Source organism: Tasmannia lanceolata, unplaced genomic scaffold (genome assembly GCF_043159265.1).
Source record: "Tasmannia lanceolata isolate RefF3 unplaced genomic scaffold, GAP_Taslan_0.1 ptg000018l, whole genome shotgun sequence".
Classification (NCBI taxonomy): Eukaryota; Viridiplantae; Streptophyta; class Magnoliopsida; order Canellales; family Winteraceae; genus Tasmannia; species Tasmannia lanceolata.
Window position 1 is genome coordinate 8171794 of NW_027518695.1, and position 19199 is coordinate 8190992.

The window sequence follows — 19199 nt, forward strand, 5'->3', positions numbered from 1 at the left end:
CTCTCACACCCATCCTCGCCTTTGTGTAAGTTAATATCCCAAGAAAACAAATTCATGGTAGCCAAACGTACCATTAATGAGATGCTATCGTAACTCGTTGTTAAAAGGAAATGGTTAGAAATGATCGAACAATGAAACAGAATTAGACATGCTTGTATCAAATGTTGAGTACCTTTGAAATCCACCTCTATTATCCACTTCGTAGGCCTCGTCCGCCCAAAATCTCACTAATTTGATGATACTATCTTGTTAAGAGCCTTAAATGAAAAATTAAAAAGGGCGGCCAAGAGCACGAGGCTCCCGCCATTGCAAGGTCTGGGGAGGGCTAGATGTACGGAGCCTTATTGCTGTTTTGCAGAGAGGTTGTTTCCGTGACTCGAACCCGTGTCCACCCTTACCGCTGTGCCAAGGCTCGCCCTAAAATGAAAAATTAAAGCATTTAATTAATGGCAAAACATTCTACCGCTGAGATACATTGGATTGGACATTAAATATCGCATAGCATGATTCTTGGCGATATGGGGTCTAGGTAGGTTTTACAAAACAGATGCCAAAGGTGGGCCCACCAATGACATACAAATTGACAAAATGAGGCATGCATGGATCGCTTTCGTAGGCCCTACCTCTGGTGGAATTGGATCATCCAAAGGCTAAGCCAATTTGTCATGGCTTTTATGATGAACCTTCTTTATGTTGCTCTTTTATTTTTTAACCATAGCTCTAACAGCCATGATCAGGCTGTTAACTTACCAACTTGTCCAAAAGCTTAGCTGTTAGAGAAAGGCAAGGTGTTTGTATCGAGGGAAAAAAAATCAAGAAAGGAAAGAATTTCCATGGAAATAATATTTCATAGAGAAAAGATCCATGGAAATAATATTTCATAGAGAAAAGATCCATGGAAATAATATTTCAGATAAAAAATTCCAAGGCCAAGAAAGTTTGCAGTTTTCATTGAATGGAAGGAAAATTTTCTATTTTTTTCTTAGAAAAAAAAATTCCATTGAACAATTTTACTTGAAAACTGAGTAAAAGCTAGAAAAAGAGTAATGCTAGAAAAAGAGTAGAAGCTAACACTGAAATCTCCCTCACCGGATAGACCATTACCGTAATTTTACACCCAACCAAGGGGGATTTCGTAGGAAGCTTACGCCGCCCCAATTCAAATCACACCATTCCCGAGGACACGACTATAAATAACACTAGCTTATGCTCATCTAACCTCCACCGTCGGATGAAAAAAAGAGAGATCTGACGGTTGAGGAACTGAAACTGCCCAAAAGCTGTTTTTGAATTTGCAGAGAACTTTCACCGCGGAGAGTCGAGACTCGAGCGCATGTGAATGAACAAATACCCCTTGATCTTGGAGAAAATTACAAAAATAGCCCCCATCTAGAGAACCAAATCGGCAAATCTCTAGCGATATTTTCCATTTGTAAAAGAAATCTTCCACCTATTTGCAAACACAGCCTTCTAGTTTTCGTCTATTTGCAAATAGAGTCGTCACATTTGAGTCCATCAGTCCATGCAATCAATTTGTGACCGAAATACCTTTGCTGGAAAATGTCCTTATATGTGAAAAGACAAAAATAATCTTGTAAAATGAGTAAAATACCTGTTTAGTGATATGTTTTAATAGAGTGGGTCCCACCAACCCACTCAAGCTCATGAATCGGGTGGGTCATGATATGTTTTGATAGGGTGGGTCCCACCAACTCAACTCAAACCCATACATAGCTTGTGACCCACCATTTTACCTCATGTTTTGAAAATGATATAATCACCCCTTTGCTTCCCTGGGGCACCCGCTTGTACTAAAAGAGTAGTCATAAATACACTAGAGAGGGCTGGCCCAAAAAAAAAAGAGGCGAGTATCTCCCCCACCGAGCTTGGGACTGGGATTCCCTGCTTTGAGCGGGGACGGGGAATGCAACATCTGGCCCGCGCTGTTTCGAGCCCTACCGGCTACCCTCATGTTTTAATGGGGTGGGGCCCATTTTTCTACGCCCAAGCATAACATGCACTAAGAATGCTAGCATAAATAAAAATGGAGGATTGCTGAACTCGGGGGCGCCCTTGCAGAAATCATTCCAAAGGGCGCCCCATTGGTTGAGCATCACCAAAGTGCAATTAATGTTGTTAGACTTTTACACATTATAAATGAACTTTGGTAGCGTTTGACCAATGGGGCATCCTTTCATCCTATTTCTGCAAGGGAGCCCTTGATATTAGCATTCCTCATAAAAATGATATTATTAGGGCATTTTTGTCTTCACATACAAGGATATTTTGGTCTTTCCCAAGTAAAATAAAAAATAAAAATCTACCGTGGGTATTTTGGTCACAAATTAATGGCGTGACAAGATTTGCAAACTTGTGATCTTGCAAAAACCCTTTAATTTAGGGCAGTGATAAATTCACCCCCTTCTATTACCATATTCACCCCCTTTTTTCCAAAATGGACAGTACAACCAACACCATAGGGTGATCCAAACCATACATTTGATGAGCCACAATGTAAATAGGTTGTGCCCCAAAAACCATTTCCATAGGATGATCCTAACCCTCCGATCTATAGAGGTTTAATTATATGGAGTTTCTCTATAGATAGGAGGGCTAGGTTCATCCTATGGAAATGATTTTTGGGGCACAACCTATTTACATTGTGTCCCATCAAATGGACAATACGGATCTTCCTATGGTGTGGTCTGTACAGTCCATTTTGCAAATGTGGGATGAATAAGGTAATAGAAGGGGGCGAATTTATCACTGCCCTTAATTTAACTGATCTTAGGACCCCTGGCCATAAAATTCTAACACGTGGACTGCATGTCTAAAATGGAGCGATTTAAATGCTGGTGATTATTACTGTCACAATTTGTGGTCGGTCATACGTTTCTCACAAAAAGTCAAAAGAAATTTATCTAAAAAATCAACAAGTAATTAAGTCCCAAAAATGAGGTATGTCTTGTTTGCAGAAACCGTTTGGCTACAGTAATTTTTATTTTATTTTATTTTTCATGATGAATTTGGGGAAGAGGTTAAAAATCAGGAAAACAAAAACCTTACTCATAATCTGATCGAGTGTTTCTTGATTTTTTTAAAACTTCTCATCCCCGGAGACACTTGTTTCCTATTTTTTATTTCATGATTTTTAACCACTTCACCCTCATCTCCACTTGTAGACACCCATTTATCATCAAAACAAATTCATAGTAGCCAGAGGTGCACAGAGTGAAATAATATTTCCACCCTCTTGTTTGTCTTTTGCTAAAAATAACTGCATTTTCAACCTCTTTCTCGTTTTCTTTTTCCAGAAAAACGAAGTCATTTTTTAGGGACGACAAACAAATGGAGTGAAATGATGAGAAAGAGGACGAAATATCATTCCCTTTTACCAAAAGATTTATCAAATTTAGTTGAGTTTTACTATCAAGAGAATGGGGCAATTGAACCCTAGAACTTGGACCAGGCTACCTACTGAACACCAAAAAAATATAGAAAAAACTCAAAAATACCTAATAAGAGAAATAAAGAGAAATTGGACCCATATTACATTTTTTATCTTGATAAAATACACAAGGAAGCTGGCATAGCCCAAAAAAAAAAGTTAAAATCATAGAGGTTGATCATATAAGGATACATGGTGTTAGTTTTTTTCGTTGGGCAAAAGATGAGGTAATTACATTTGAGTTCTACGGATGGTTGGTAGTTTCAACTCTATTCATCCAAATGGAGATTTCATTTGCAAAAGTAAAAACAATGGATTTTTCTTAAAAAAGTGATGTTTGTCTAAAACTATATTTAAGATGAGAAAAGATGTATTTACGAAGGGCTTTGTTTGGACTTTGGATTGTAGGAAATTTTTGGGAAAAAGAATTTTCTACTTTTCTATTATGCGATTACACATGTGAAAAATTGCTTTTATTACCACAATCCAGGTTTTAATTACAGGGTCTTCAATTTATAACGATATTCCTATAAATAAGCTATAGTCAAGTCATGAGATTTTATATGGTGGCCGACCGTCAAAGGAACAAGGGCTAGGTGATTTTTGATCCGGTCAAAACACCTTTTTTGAGTGTTTTGACAAGATAAAAAATCAAGGGCTAGGTGGTTTGCCGGTTTGCCACCTAGCCCTTATAATTCTCACGGTCGGGCATCATATAAAAACTCGTCAAGTCATATGCCAAAAAATCGTGGAAACAAAAGGAATTCTCGAGAAACAGTTTTCTGGTAAGGGCAACCATGAAAAATTATTCCATGAAATTTTGCTTGCCCATTTGTGAATGAGGAGCTGAGAACTAGGGAGGTGGAGAGATTTGAGAGGGCACTAGCGGGCAGAGCATGAGAAATCCCTAAAAAATAGTTAAAAAATACAGAATTTAGAAATTGAATTTTCCCTCTATTTTCAGAGGCTTTTCAGTTTTCATGCTCCTCTTGCTCACTCTCAACTCTGTCTTACAATTTACAACTCACCCTACTAATATTCCAAGGAATATCTTTTCATAGTTGCCAATCTTATTCTAAAATCTCCTAAAAAATAGGGCGTAAAGGTTCACCTTTTTATCCTTTTTTTTTTGCCGATTTTTCCTGCTTTCTTGAAAATTTTGCACTTAGGAAAAATAGAATAATCATTTCGGGACAAAGCAAGAAATAAAGTCGTCCAAATTTTCTAGGCATCTCCGCAATTATCTGAAAGACCGTGTCCGTTTTTCTTCCCGATTCTTTTCTCCAGTTTGAAAAGGGAAGAGATATATATTTGTTCCCTTTTTTCATCAGGACAGTCCCCTCCAGTATATTTATGATACCCTTTTACACTTCAAGGGGCTATTCCAAGGAAGAAAAAGGGGCAAATACATCAATTCCCCTTTGAAAACAGGTAAGGACAAAAAAGCCTAAGATTCAGATAGAAAGCGCCGAAGTGACATTTTCGCAATTATCGAAAGGACCCTGGGCATTTGATTCCCCTCCTTAATCGCCCCTCTGTTCTGTTTTTTTATTTTCCTTTTCGCAATCCAGAAAACGTTGCTTTTAAGAGAGGGAGAGGTTACATTTTCGTAATTATCCACCCGACCAAGGGCAATTGATCGCCCCTCAGTTCCTTGTTTTGTCTCCTTTCACACTCCAGTGAAAACTTAGCTTTAAAGAGAGGGAAAGAGGTAGAGGGAAAGAAAATCAGAAGAAACGAGTTCTTAATCTCTTTTCCCCCTTATTCTCTCGCTCGGTTCTACTGTTTGGACGAAAACAGAAACTCACGAGAACAAAAATAAAAAGGAGAACCTGCTACAGCATTTCCCCCTCCAAATTCAAGCTCTTGAAAGCTCGATTTCAGATCCATCACTATGCAACAGTAATGGCGAACGGTTTCGATCAAATCTAACGGAGTTTATTTATGTAGAAACGGATTCCGTTTGTAGAAGGTGGATGAGAGTTAGGTTTTCATGTCGGAGATCGGTTAGATTTCTTTCTTTTCGCTTTAAAGCTTTGATTTTGGAGAAAAACGCGAAATGCCGATTCTTTCGCCTCCGGTTTTCATATCTTTTGAGCTCGATTTCAGATCTATTTGTACATTTTCTCGTTTTGATGAAATCTACGGAGTTTGCTTGTCGAGATGGTGTCGTTTGGAGGAGTAGAGAGATTTAGGTTTTAGGTCGGAGATCTGAAGCTTTTTGCGTTTTTCTTTTCGTTTTAGGGGTTTTAGAGGTTGCATTCATAGATTTAGCTATGAATCGTAGTTTTAGGGCTCAGGAGCAAGCCTCTGTGAAGCAGAGGCAAGGGAGAAATTTTGGAGCGGTGATGAAGGAGAAGGAAGAGGAGCTCGCCTTGTTTTTAGAGATGCGAAAACGCGAGAAGGAGCGGAACAGTCTCTTGCTTATGCACAGTCCTGACGATTTTGATCCTTCTTTAGGTACGGCTTTTATTTGTTACTTTGGTGGTTTCTGATTCTTGAGGTTAGATTAGTTCATTTCGGAAGTTTTAGGTTTAAAAATCTTGTCAATAGGAGCGGTTTGGATACATGGATTTTATAATCCAGGAGTACAATCCTAGATTTCACAAGCTAAAACTTGGGTTTTTTAAGTTAAAACATGGATTTTATATGCTAAAACTTGAATTTTTCAACATTGATAATGTACAATCAAGGTTTTATCTTATAAAATCTAGGTTTTAACTTAGAGAACCCAACTTTTAGCTTGTATAATCCAAGAGTTTACAATCCTGGATTATAAAATCATTGTATCCAAACGGCCCCTTAGTTCTTGTTGCTCTTTTTCGTTCGTAATTAGATATATTGTTGGTATGTTGAGTCTTCTGTTTCGTTTTTTTTTTTTTATCATTTTCATCTTTGAGAGTGCATTGGCGAAATTTCCTGCCTTTAGAAAATTTTAGAAAATGTTGAATCTCCGTTCATATTATCAGACTTGTATCTTGTTTAGTAGTCCCTGTAAGTATCTCTAGAAGAGATTTTGTTTCTTTCTTTCATTATTTCTCGTTTGCTTCTTTTTGAATTTCATGGAAATTTGATTCCACCTTCATTTTCATTTCCATTTTTGTGATGATATTTCCCTCTTTTTTTCTATAAGCATTGCACAACACTTTGCATCTTTGATAAGCTTATCAGTCTTGTTGGACTGGAGTTGCTTCTTTAAATGTTAGACTTTTCCGCTTTATTTTCCAGCTTATTGATATTTCAGCATCACAGGATCCAAACCGGGTAGTTCTCCCATATTCAAGATAGTGTCATCGGCACCACGCAAGGCTGCTTCAGATGACTTCCTAAATTCAGAGGGTGAAAAAAATGATTATGATTGGTAATGTGGTCACTTCTTGTTTTTTTGTTGATAGTTTGTTGAGAATTATTTTAAAATTAGTAGTTCAATATAGGTTGTCTCCAACAAGTGGGTTACATGTTTTTGTTGTATTGTATGTATGCTTAGTTAGAGGTGTTGAACCAATATGTTTATTAGTTTGAATTTTATGATTAGTCGTTTTGTTTGTTGTTGAGCTTTTTTGTTTATAAAACAGTATTTTGGTTAAGAAACGAGGCAATACATAGAAGTCCAAGGATGAAGGATGTCCACTCAAGGAGATATACATGTTGAAGAGAGAAAATAGCAAATGCCAGCTCTTAGGAGCTGAGTATCTGACAGCTAGAAAAGCTAGTTCTGATTAATGATGCAAACTATATGGGGCTCTTAGATGTGGCTCAACTTGTTTTGACTGCTGTTTAAAAAGTCCCCTTGTCATTCATCGACTCACCCAAGTCGACTCCCTTTAAACTTGCCCAAGTTATCACCTCTGTCTGAGTTTTGCACTCTTAGATGTGGCTCAACTTGTTTTGACTGCTGTTTAAAAACTGCCCTTGTGAATCATCGACTCACCCAAGACGACTCCCTTTTACCTTGCCCAAGTTCTCACCTATGTCTTAGTGTTGCTCTATTATATCAATCAAAACTCCTTTGATTCGCCTGAGTTAATGTAAAATTAACCACACCAATCATTGACTTGCTTGAGTTGACTCCTTTTTATCCTAGGCACTTTCTTGTCCAAGTCTGAATTTTGAAAACCTGGTTTTGACCATCCTACGCTTGCAATGGCAGTGTACCACGAGAGATGGAATAACCACTTATGAATCTTGTTGCAATTTTGGAAACCTGGTTACAATCACTTACAAATCTCCCTGATAGAGAATATACAATAATGTACTTCTTCCTGATTTAGTGGAAATCCCCTCCAGCTATAAGGTTTGGGTTGTTCAAATTTCCATTTAAATCTTTTCAAATGGTTTTGGGTTGTCAAACTGATTTATTTTATTTTTGGGGTGGGTGCGTGGGGGTGCGTGGGTTAGGAGTTGACTTTGGGAAGCATGCATCTTTAGAAGTATAGATGGTTGAAATTGGCTCCAGTATGGACTAGGATCTTGATGGTGTGATGCTATTCAATCTATTTATCAAGATCTCTTATTCACTGCTAGAAATTTCATATTCCCAATTTCTTTATGACTAGAGTAAGAGTAATTTGACCTCTTTTGCTAGATATATTACTGGATTTCTGTTCTTTCAAATCATATTATTCTGGAATTTCTATGGATTTTCATGTGAATTTCTGCGTGTCTGAGAGAGATATTGGGAGAAAAGGGGACATTGATTGGGTGTCGAGGAAGATATATCGCTGGAGATTAGTTTTTGTGAATCAAAATTGGTGTCAGTGCAAATTCTGATTCATTCCATCTACTAAATTTCAATGAACAACACTTGATCATGTGAAGGCCATTATAACCATCCAAGATCCATGATTTCTGCAGAATTTCAACAAAACAACGACAGATGAGCTCGAGTCTATGGGAAAATTAATCAAATCTAAAAGAAAGGTTATTCTTTAGTCATGTTGAGAAACAATAATGAAAAACACAGCATATTGATAGGCTAACTCTTTTTTGAAGAAATGTATAGGCTAACTCTAGCTGTATATAGTATGAAAAGGGAATTAAGCAACAATACTAAATTTTTAACATGGAATGGCTAGATGCTCGAATCCAACCAATAGAGTTGGGGGAACAGAGATCCTATTCATTTTGAACTTTGATGTTATAGGTTGAATTTAGAGTAGGTTACTAGAGGGGTTGAGAAAAAGGGCCGACTAGCTACTTGAACATGCACCTATATGACCAGTAGAATTAGATGGACATCAGCCCATGATCTACTACAGAGAGAGTGGCCATGTTGATCATGCATGTCATGGGTCAAAGGGAGGATTGAGATTAGAAGTGCCAGATTATTACATGAAGATGAATCTTGAAGTATTTGTTTATTAGATTGCTAGCATGGAAGATTTCCTGATTGGAAAGTTAAATGTAGTTTTTCAAAGCTCAATTGTTGATCAAAGTTACAAGGACAGAGCCCATTCAAATTGATGTGTTTGAACTTCTTATAAAAGTGCAAGCTACAATTGTCTTGCAAGCTACAGTTGGCGTTTGCCCTAATGTGTAGAATTTTCCGAAGTCAAACAATTAAAACATCTTGATATCAATATGAAATTTTGAATGTTGGTACTATGCATCTTTTTCACGGGAAGGTGTAATGTGTGCTTGGATTTGAAATCCCTACGCTACACAGTACTGTAGCGGTACTGTTCATGCGGTACTGACGTATTGTCCACGCAAACATTATTTTTTTTTTTTAAAGTTTTGAAGAAAAGAAAGACAAAGTGGGAGAAAATAAAAAGTGAATGAGAACGTAAAAACCCTAGGGCTCTGATACCCGGTCGATGATGAAGGAGAAAAGTTGAGAGAGAGGCATGAGAAAGAGAGACGGCCAAACATGGGAGTGTGTGATGTATCCTCTCACATAATACGATATATATGATTAGGATTACATAAGATGACAATGACTAAAATACCCTTCGAACAATCAATAACTTTCCAGATTGGCATATACTCCAATTTTTGGTCCTATCCATGGCCTCGTACAAATATTCCATTACTGGTTTGTCTTGGTAGTCTACCAAGCGAAGCACTCCCACTAAATGCTTACTTACATTCGAAATGAATCTATAGTTGAACAAAAAAGAATTTTCCAAGAGGGGTTTAATAAATTTTTCACTCAATGAATGTCTGGCATACTTACTAGAACCGATATTCGTAGGACACAAACATTTGTTGATGGGCTTTCCTATGTGACATATGAGTCTATATGGTTAGGAAATTTATTGCAAATTTCGTTCACGCAGGATGACCAATGTCTCTCTTTTGTAAATTTCTTTCTCATCATGTGCAACAATGCTCCATGGTTGTTATCTATCGGGTTCTCTCAACCGTGTTTGATATGACAGGAAATACGTTCGGTTTGGCGAGATGCTCTACTATAAGCTCTATACAATAGACCACGCATGGAGTCTAGTTGAAGGTTTCATATTTAATTTCTAACTTTTTTTTTTGCAGCTTTATAACTAGGCTCACCATCAGTTATTAACTTCACAACATTGTCTGGACCTACTAAAACTATGGTATCAAAAATATTAATCAATATATCAACATTCTTCACTTTGACGGATGCATCTATAGATTTAAGGAAAACAAGGCAAAAGACTAAAAAGTTTATTAATGAATGTCGTTTAGTATCTATCCATCGATTGGTCATAATGCTATAGCCAGTGAATTTCCATTAAAACCCGACGTCAACCAATATTTGTGTATTTCATCTACATTTTTCTTTAATAATGACCCTCTTAAGTCATGATAAGAAGGTGCCCTATATGGGGACTTGACAACATTGAAAGGGGGCTTGGCATCATAACAAAGCATGCCAATTGCCATGTCAGCCCTGCCAATTGTTTCTTTCCTTGACAACAAATTTTTGATTTTTGGCTGGGCTCTAGGGGTCGTTCTTGTTGCAAAAAATGCTTTCAACCCCCCACTGATACTTTTATTTTTCTTCTTTCCACTCTCTTTTGAAACTTCTTTTCCCTTATACCCGGACATAGGCAGTGTTTAAAAACGCGGATGTGACATGGAACGCGGCAAAGAAAAATCCTTGTCAACTCGGCCTGGACGCGGCCAAGAACGGGCTTGACACGCTCATAACTCGGTAGAGTCAAAGGAGTTTTTATTGACTCTATAGGGCAACACACAGAATACGGATGCGGTGCAACGCGGCCAAGGTAAAAGGGAGTCGACTTGGGGGAGTTCCGAGTCGAGTCAACGAGTTTTTAAACACTGGACATAGGTACTGGTGGCTACCATCCTATGGATTACTAGCCTATGCTCTAACTACATTTACATTACGCCTATTGGAACACGTCATCCATTTACATTAGTAGCATAGAGGTTTTGTTACCTTTTAGTGACCTTCGACACTTTGTGCAAAGGCATGAGCCATATTATATCTGTTTTTTGTCTGGTTTTGTGAAGTAGTTAGTGGGTCTTCAAGGAGTTCCAATATGTGAATAATGCGTGTAGAAAATGGTCGAAAGCTAATTGCTTTCTTTGATGGATGTGGATGTTGGTTCCTTTGGTATATCAGAGTAGCATAATTAATTACTAATAAGGCTTACTTTTGATTCCATTGGTTTTTTTAAACTGATAAGTAGGGTTTTTCCTCTTATGCTAATAAGAGGAATGTGTTTTTAAGCATAGGTTGGGTTAACATCAATTCCATTCCATTCCGTTCCAGCCAAAATTGCCAGAGCACTGTTTCGAAACGGAAAATGGAACAAAAATGGATATGAATGGATCCAGGCAAAATTCTGGTCTATTTCGGATAATCTGGCCATTTTGTTTGGAACTGTGCAAAAAATTCTGATCTGTTTCCAATTTTGCAATTTATGCACTATTTTTTGCTGGTTTCCATTTTTACACCTTGTTAGTGGCTGCTTTATAGCCGTTTGAGGGCATTTGGTGTCTTTTAACCTTCAGAAACGAATGGAAGGGCGTGCACTTGTTTGATTCGATCTCAGAAGCCATGTTCACACATTTGAGATTCTATATCTCCCCTAAATCTGTTCTTGGAGCATGAAGACTTGGATTTGTCAACATTTTCTCATGCAACCTCTTCTTCTATTGCATTCTTTTTTTTTTTTTTTGATGTAATGGTTTCTTATATATTTTTTAAATGTTTCTCTCTTTTTTTGCAATTTAGTTAGAATAAAATTCCCACTGTTGTATTGCCTTTCCTGGAATGGCCGTAAAACTGGAATGTTCCATTCCAGCAGGGCAAACGGAACGGGGAACAGAATGGAATTGATAACTTAGGTAAGCGTAGATGTTAGGAATGCTGGTACTCAAAATGATAGATAAGCCATGATCAATGGATTTCTATTTCAGCATACAGAATGTATAGAACTGCTGGAACGAGTTATATGAATTTTACAACTGATGGGACAAGGACATTGTTATCTTGAAACTTACCAATTAAGGAGAGTACCAAAGTGAAGAGATCAAGAAGGTTACCTAGAGGGAATGGGTTGCATAATCAACAGGCTGTTTTTAATCTGCATGGAAACTTGACGGCATCGATTGTTTTCATCAACATTTGTTTAGTTAGCTTAGACTTGATAAGTACATCATGTAATTATCAATGCTAAATGTTCACTATCTTCATCTGAAGATACTGTTCTGAACTTTTGGGATTAGCTGCTGTATACACTGCCGGACCTCTTGTCCCTGCTCTATGTATTATGTTGGCTGTTTGCTCTTATGAAATTATAGTTATCTTTCAAAAAAAAAGGTAGATAACAGTTCTGAAGTTAATTGAGCAATTAAGAGCTTACTTTCTGTAGAGCAAAAGATTACTCCCTTATGAGATGGAAAATATAGTCCACGATGTGTTTCGTAGTTAGCCTTTTTGCATTTCTTGTTTGGCCAGTAACTGCTGTCCTCATTCGAAGTACATCTGCATTGCAAATGGATTTTATTTCTTATTTTCTTTGGGGTATCTTGAGATTTGTGTTTTGGGCTTGTGCTTGGTATGAATTATGTGGGAATAGATATATCTTTGTGCATCAGGACTCTAACAGGGAATTCTCTTTTGTTTTCAGGCTTCTCACACCTCCTGGTACTCCTCTTTTTCCTTCTTTGGAAATGGAGGCAAACAAATCCACTTTAGTTCAGATTGGAACTCCCAAGGCACGACCCACTGCACTGAAGTCTAGGGTGAGTATTTTGCTTGTACTTAACTTTTGCTTTGTTACCGATCCTTGGAATGCAGATTGTGGAATCATTTCAGTGTTACATGCAACAACCTATTAATAAAAGATAGACATTGGTCCATCTCTTATGAAATATGCCTTGGATGTTTTTTTTCTTTGTTTTCATGCAACTGTTTCATCTGCACTTGATTTGTTCTGCACTTGGGTATTTTTTACGTGGTTGAACATTTAACAGTAGGAAAAATTACAGAAATGCTTGTGCGTGGGTATGAAATTACAGAAATCACTTGAGTCCAATTTTCTCAAATATAACCATTCAAAAAAAAAAAAAAAAAAAAAAAAAAAAGTTGTCATATATGCGTGCACGTGCGTGCTAGCTATAGACATTGTGTTTTAACTAGAACAGTCTGTCATTTTGTCACTTACATGTAAAGAAAATGTTGATCTGTCTGTACAACTAGATTTCAAAGCTTTGTCAATGCCAGGCCTTGCGTCACCCCCATAAGCTTAGATGATTTTGGTTCTTGTAAATTCAATTCGTGAGGAAGGTATATCTGAGTCTCTTTATCATTATCATTAGCACTTTTTTTTTGCTGTTTACATTTTGTGACAATATGATTGCATAACACTTTATTTCTTTTCATCTGCCCGAAATGTTTTGATTAATATGTTGCTGCTATTGTCCAGGGAAAAAATTATATGTTAACTGGTTTCTTATCAGTTGACTGTTTTTCATCGTATAAGTCAATGCTTACATTCAGCAGATAATGCTGCTTTGTCTTTGGGCATATTTCCTATTACATGGTTTTCTTTCTCGTATAAATTCCAGATCCAAGCGGATTTACATTGTTTCAACAGGTTTTTTCTATAGGTATAGTTTCTTGGATGAGCATGACTATACTCTTGATACAATGAAGGAATATGAAGTTCAATCTTCACATTGTGTAATTGGTTGAGTGTTTTGTTGATGCTGTCAGTTATGATAATCAGCTTGCTTTGAACCATTAGCATCAACACCGGTGTTTTGAAGTTTCTTAGTGTTATATTTTACAGGATCACTCCATTTATCTATTTCGCAGTAATGAACACCCCATTAGACTGCTCACTGTTGATCTCCTAATGAAGTATTTAGTTAGTTGTTTGCCTGGGTTTGTTTGTGATTCCGTTTGTTTATTGAATAATCGTTCTGACAACTTTTTGAACTACCTTTTCTTTTTAATAGAGTGATACTCAGACACTATGCTGTGATAAGTTGATAAACATTCTTGTATATTTTGTGTGCAGTTGGCGAATCCTCAGATAGAACCTGCTTCAAGAGGAAGCTTAGTATCTAGGCAGTCAACCTTGTATTCTGGCTTGAACTCTTCCAACTCTGGGATGCGGAGGCCCTCATCATCAGGAGGCCCAGGTTCATCTGCATCTCGACCAGCAACACCAACCGGACGGCCCACATTACCTTCCACATCTAGACCTTCCAGACCTGCCACACCTACTTCACGGGCCACCATACCCTCATCAAAGCCCATGCCACCTTCATCAAGATCATCAGCACCTCCTCCTAGATCTTCTACACCAACGGCCCGGCCCTCTATACCGGCATCCAAGCCAGCATCAAGATCAGCCACGCCAACAAGACGCCCATCAACCCCCTCTAGTGTACCCATCAGTTCTGCCCCCCCTGGTCGGTCTTCTTCAGTTACCAAATCAGCCCCTCCGACATCAAGAAATCCAGTACCATCACGTGGCACTTCTCCTACAGTAAAATCCAGACCATGGAAGCCTTCAGAGATGCCTGGTTTCTCACTCGATGCTCCACCTAATTTAAGGACATCATTGCCTGAACGGCCAGCATCGGCTTCTAGGGGTAGACCGGGAGCACCTAGCTCTCGATCATCCTCTGTTGAGGCAGTTCCAAATGGCAGGCCACGGCGGCAGTCATGCTCTCCTTCAAGAGGAAGGCCTCCAAATGGTAGCATTCATAGCAGTGGAAGCTCAATTCCGGGAGCAAGGAGATCGCATTCCAATGGTAATGACAGTGTGAGCCCTGTTCTAATTGGAAACAAGATGGTCGAAAGGGTAATAAACCAGAGAAGATTGGCACCTCCAAAGCAAGACGATCAACGGTCTACCCATAATAACCCTGCTGGAAAATCATCATCATCACCTGATAGCACGGGCTTTGGAAGAACTCTTTCAAAGAAGTCTTTAGATATGGCTATGAGGCATATGGTATATCCCTTCTCTTTCCCGAGAGCTCATCCCATCTCAGAAACACCTTACAAACTTACTTTCTTTTCCATATATTGAATTCTGGTTCTTTTCTTTTCAACAGGATATCAGGCGGACCATTCCCGGTAATCTACGGCCATTGATGGCAAACATTCCAGCTTCTTCTATGTACAGTGTGAGATCAGGGCCCGTGAGAAGCAGCAGGACAACTAGTGTTTCTGTCTCTCCTATTGCCACGAGAAGCAATTGCAGTTCTGAGCAGAGTGTTAATAACAATATCCTCTATCTGGATGGAAGCGAAATTGAAGATGATCTTGGCAGTGAGAGAGGAGGCCGTTCCTCCCCTGCAAGCCAGCTTGGGAGACAATCATCTCCGTTGACTGATTTTTTGCACTCTGAAAGTACGTATGAAATTGAGAAGGTGGGTTAGAAATGGAAGGCGGAAACATTGTCCACGCTTGTAGAATTTTTTAATCTTTACTTGAGAGGTTGGTTGCTACATTGTCTGGCCTTTTATTGTATTAGCAATTAGCAAAACCAGTCACGCTGTTAGGTATGTTCCAAGACTTTATACCATGGCTAATTATGAACTTGCTTCCATAAAAAAGTTCAAATCTCTGACCGTTTGCTTCTGATCTTACATTTTGATTTCATTCGGAGCGCATCCAAAGCTGAAATCACTGCACACTTGATTGCTTCTTCTTCCATTGAAGTACTCTTTTTAAGTCTTTATGATGACAGATTTTATCTAAAACCTTGCAAGATTGTACTGTATCCCGTTCATCTTGAACTTTAGATATCTACTGAAACCGGTTCCCGGTTACAATCTCAAGTCCACTGGATCTTCATTTCCTAGTTTGAGGCGTTAACTACCATTAATGCAATTTCATATTCCCGCCTCACTCAGCCATCTTATTTTCTGAATTTCCATTATGTTGTTTTTATCTTGAGGAATGATTCAGCCACCCTCTTTCCTGCTTCCACGTGTTATTTTGGGGGGTCTTGTAAGTGTTCATCTTAATTCCTTTTGTCGAGAAAGCTAACAAATTTTATTACTCTTCCAATTCCGGCTTGCCCTCAGATAGCCTTTTGAGCTTCCATCGAAGTCGAACTTTACCCACCCAAGAGTGGTGACTGGTGGATTTTGGGCTCAATTTGAACTTACCTCTCTTTTCTATAGTACTTTTTTCAAAAAGAATTTCTCAAAATAGCCCCCTATAAGGATAAGTGGCAGATCATCAAGTTTGAATCATTGAAAAGGAGTGTCCATATCATATCAGTGGGGTTTTATTTTTTGTATATGGAACTCATGGTCGTGTAATCCGAGAGGACATGACAAGGAACATGACCTTGGATAGAAGAGAACGGGAGAAAATGATCTATGTAGACGAACCCAATTAGAATTAGACTTAATCAATTTGAGCCGGGTAGATTCTTTCTTCTTCTTCTTCATGAAAATTTTCTAAAGGATTCATTAGCCGACCTCAGTAGTTTGGGACAAAGGCTTAGTCGAGTTAGTTTTAATGTAATGGGATTAGATTTTTTTAAAAATAACACTTTGATATGCAAAATTGTGAGATCATCATAAGATTTGTTCAGTGAGCACGAGGATACTTTCACCACTGGGAGCAGGAAGTCTACAATTTCCAAGGAATCACAAATTAAAGAAAATTATGTTTAATAAACTTTATTCCAAGAAAAGGAAAAAAAATAGAACTTCATTACTATAGATCTTGCATTTCCAAGAAATTAACACACATGAATTTTTCACTCCATCAAATGTTCCAAACAATGCAACGGCAGAGAACTCTTACCTGGGGTCAAGTCCAAGGATCTACCTTGGATCGGATTCACCTATGTCTCGGTCACAATTCATTCGGATCCCTTCACAGACTATCCGTTTTGGATCTATTTAGGAACATTTATGATCGTTTAGGCATGTGATGATTGCCCCACCGTCAAAGTAACAAGGGCTAGGTGGTTAGCCATCAAGTTTGCCACTTAGCCCTTGCAGATTTGACGGTCGGCCACCGTATAATTTCTCATGAAAAGCTGACAATCTCACGGCAACTTTAACTACTGCACTCATCATTCATCGATCGATGTGATTATTGGAAAATGACCATCAAGTTTGACGGTTTGGATCATCCTATAGCGTGGGAATAAAAAAAAGAAAAGAAAAAAAGAATCTAGGTGACCCACGGGTCGACCCGGCCCATACGGGTGGGTCCAGGTCAGGTCATTTGTGAAGTGTTGTTTTTTAGTAGGCCTTAGTCTTACTGATATGATGTCTATTCGTCGTAGGACCAAAGTTCTCTGCGTTGCCTCATAATGCTCCCCAAGATCAACGGCCTTGATTACACACATGTCCCTGCATGGGATGACACGTGTTGTTGATCGGAACAGGTAAAGAGAATTGGCCCACCTCGGATGGGCCATGGGCCAAAATCGAACTGATGGAATATCCTGACACCGATATTTTCTTTTTTAAAACGGGGAATTAAGAGGCCAACCAAAATTCTTTATTGGAAAAGAATTTGTATCACAGAAGTTAAAATTTTATTTAGATGACCTTCAACTTATAAAATTATCTGGAAAAGTTTGAAAAAGAAAGACTTTTCCAGAATTTCGTGCTTTTCTAATGTTAGATTTCACATGAAAAAAAGCCAACTTGAACCACAGCAGTTCAAGTTTTATTTAAAGGAACCTTCAATTTATACTAACATACTTGTAAACAAGCTATAACCATATTATTTCCCTCTAAATTGTGGAAACAAAAAAAAATAATAAAAATTCCCATAAAACTATTTTCCTCAAGAAATGATTTTCCTGCAACCCAAACAGGGCAAGGGAAAAAATACGATTACCTTAAAATAATTTAGTTGAGATGATTATTTTTATTTGATTTTGGCTTTGCATAGCACACCATGCCTTGGCAGTTATGTTGCATTCTTTCCTTGACCTCCTTATTTTATATTTTCATTTTGTACTATATATTTTCGGAAAGGGAAGTGATATATCCGCCCCTTTTGATCACCAGGAACACCCCCTGTCAGTGTTTGTGGCAATCAGGGGCATTGAATTCTTTTGACAAAAGTACAACAACCCCTCTTTAGTCATTGATACACTGACAGGAGGTGTTCCGGGTGATCAAAAGGGGCGGATATATCATTTCCCAAAGGAAATGATATCAGCACAACCATGTTTTGATATTTTCACAAACCATCTTGTCTTTTAGTGTTTAAAGAGCGGTGAAAATGTCATTACATATCCCAAAAAGATCTCACAAGCCAATTAAAGAAGAAAAGACAGCGGGCTTTGTGCAAATATCAAAGTATGGTTGTGCTGATAACATTTCCCTATATTTTTCATCAATATAATTCATTAAACTATTACTATTTCCACCAACTTTTCCTGCATTTCACCCCCTGTTTGTCTTTAGTGAGAATGGAGTATTTTCAGGAAAAGAGAAACAAAAGGGATGAAAATATCCAATAGGTCATAGGAAATGGTCAGTAAATGGGAGCGCTATGGCCCATCCTCCATTCCTTAACAGCTAAAGAGCCTTGCTACAGAATGAAAAATAAAAGGTCTAGGGATGTGATAAATTCCCAAATTCTATTCCCACTTTCTGACCTAACCCTCTTCATTTATTGACTATGTTTACCATTTCCAACTTCTTAGTACATTACATATTAATCCCGATCACCAACCTCTACTTAGCTTTCAAAGAATTGTTCTTCGCCACGGGGAGATTTAGCCCCTTTGCATGACTAAACCCTGCATACTTCCAAGCATTTTTAGTTGAACCAGTCTTGTGTAGTTAAAGAGGCAACTTGGTGGTCGAGATTTTGGTAAACTACGTTGACTACTCATTAGAATAGGAAGACCTAAAGGGGTGTTGGGATATTGGGAGAAAAATATGGGAAAAAATTCCATAGCGAAAAAATTCGAGGGTCTTATAGGTTTCCAATTTTCCTTGAAAACAGTGGAAATTTTTTTATTTTGTAAAAAAATTTCAACATTTTTGTTGAACCAGTCTTGTTGTAGTTCAACAAGTCTAGATTAAGTGGTCAAGATTTTTGTAATCAAACATTGGAAATGATATCGTTGTGGCTTATTTAGAGGGATATTATTATAAATTGAAGGTCTATCTAGATAAAAATTGAACGGCAGTGGTTTAAATTACTTTTTTCACTTGTAATCTAACTGTTGGGAAAGTTGCCTTATTTTCACCACTCGGTGGAAAAGGCAGCGTCAAAGGCAAAATAGAAATTACCTTTGACGGTGTTGGGGAAAACCAAAAATGATGTGAGATAGGGTTTTCT

The 19199-nt window shown here is 38.0% G+C and overlaps 1 protein-coding gene across 1 annotated transcript; it reads left to right on the forward strand.

Moving 5' to 3' along the window:
• The first annotated feature begins 5160 nt into the window (after positions 1 to 5160).
• LOC143851193 (uncharacterized) lies at positions 5161 to 15510 on the forward strand. The gene is made up of 5 exons (XM_077360540.1): positions 5161 to 5908; positions 6701 to 6809; positions 12532 to 12646; positions 13927 to 14871; positions 14975 to 15510. The coding sequence occupies exons 1-5, from the start codon at positions 5725 to 5727 to the stop codon at positions 15299 to 15301; spliced, it is 1680 nt and encodes a 559-aa protein (XP_077216655.1). The 5' UTR covers positions 5161 to 5724; the 3' UTR covers positions 15302 to 15510.
• Positions 15511 to 19199: the final 3689 nt, after the last annotated feature.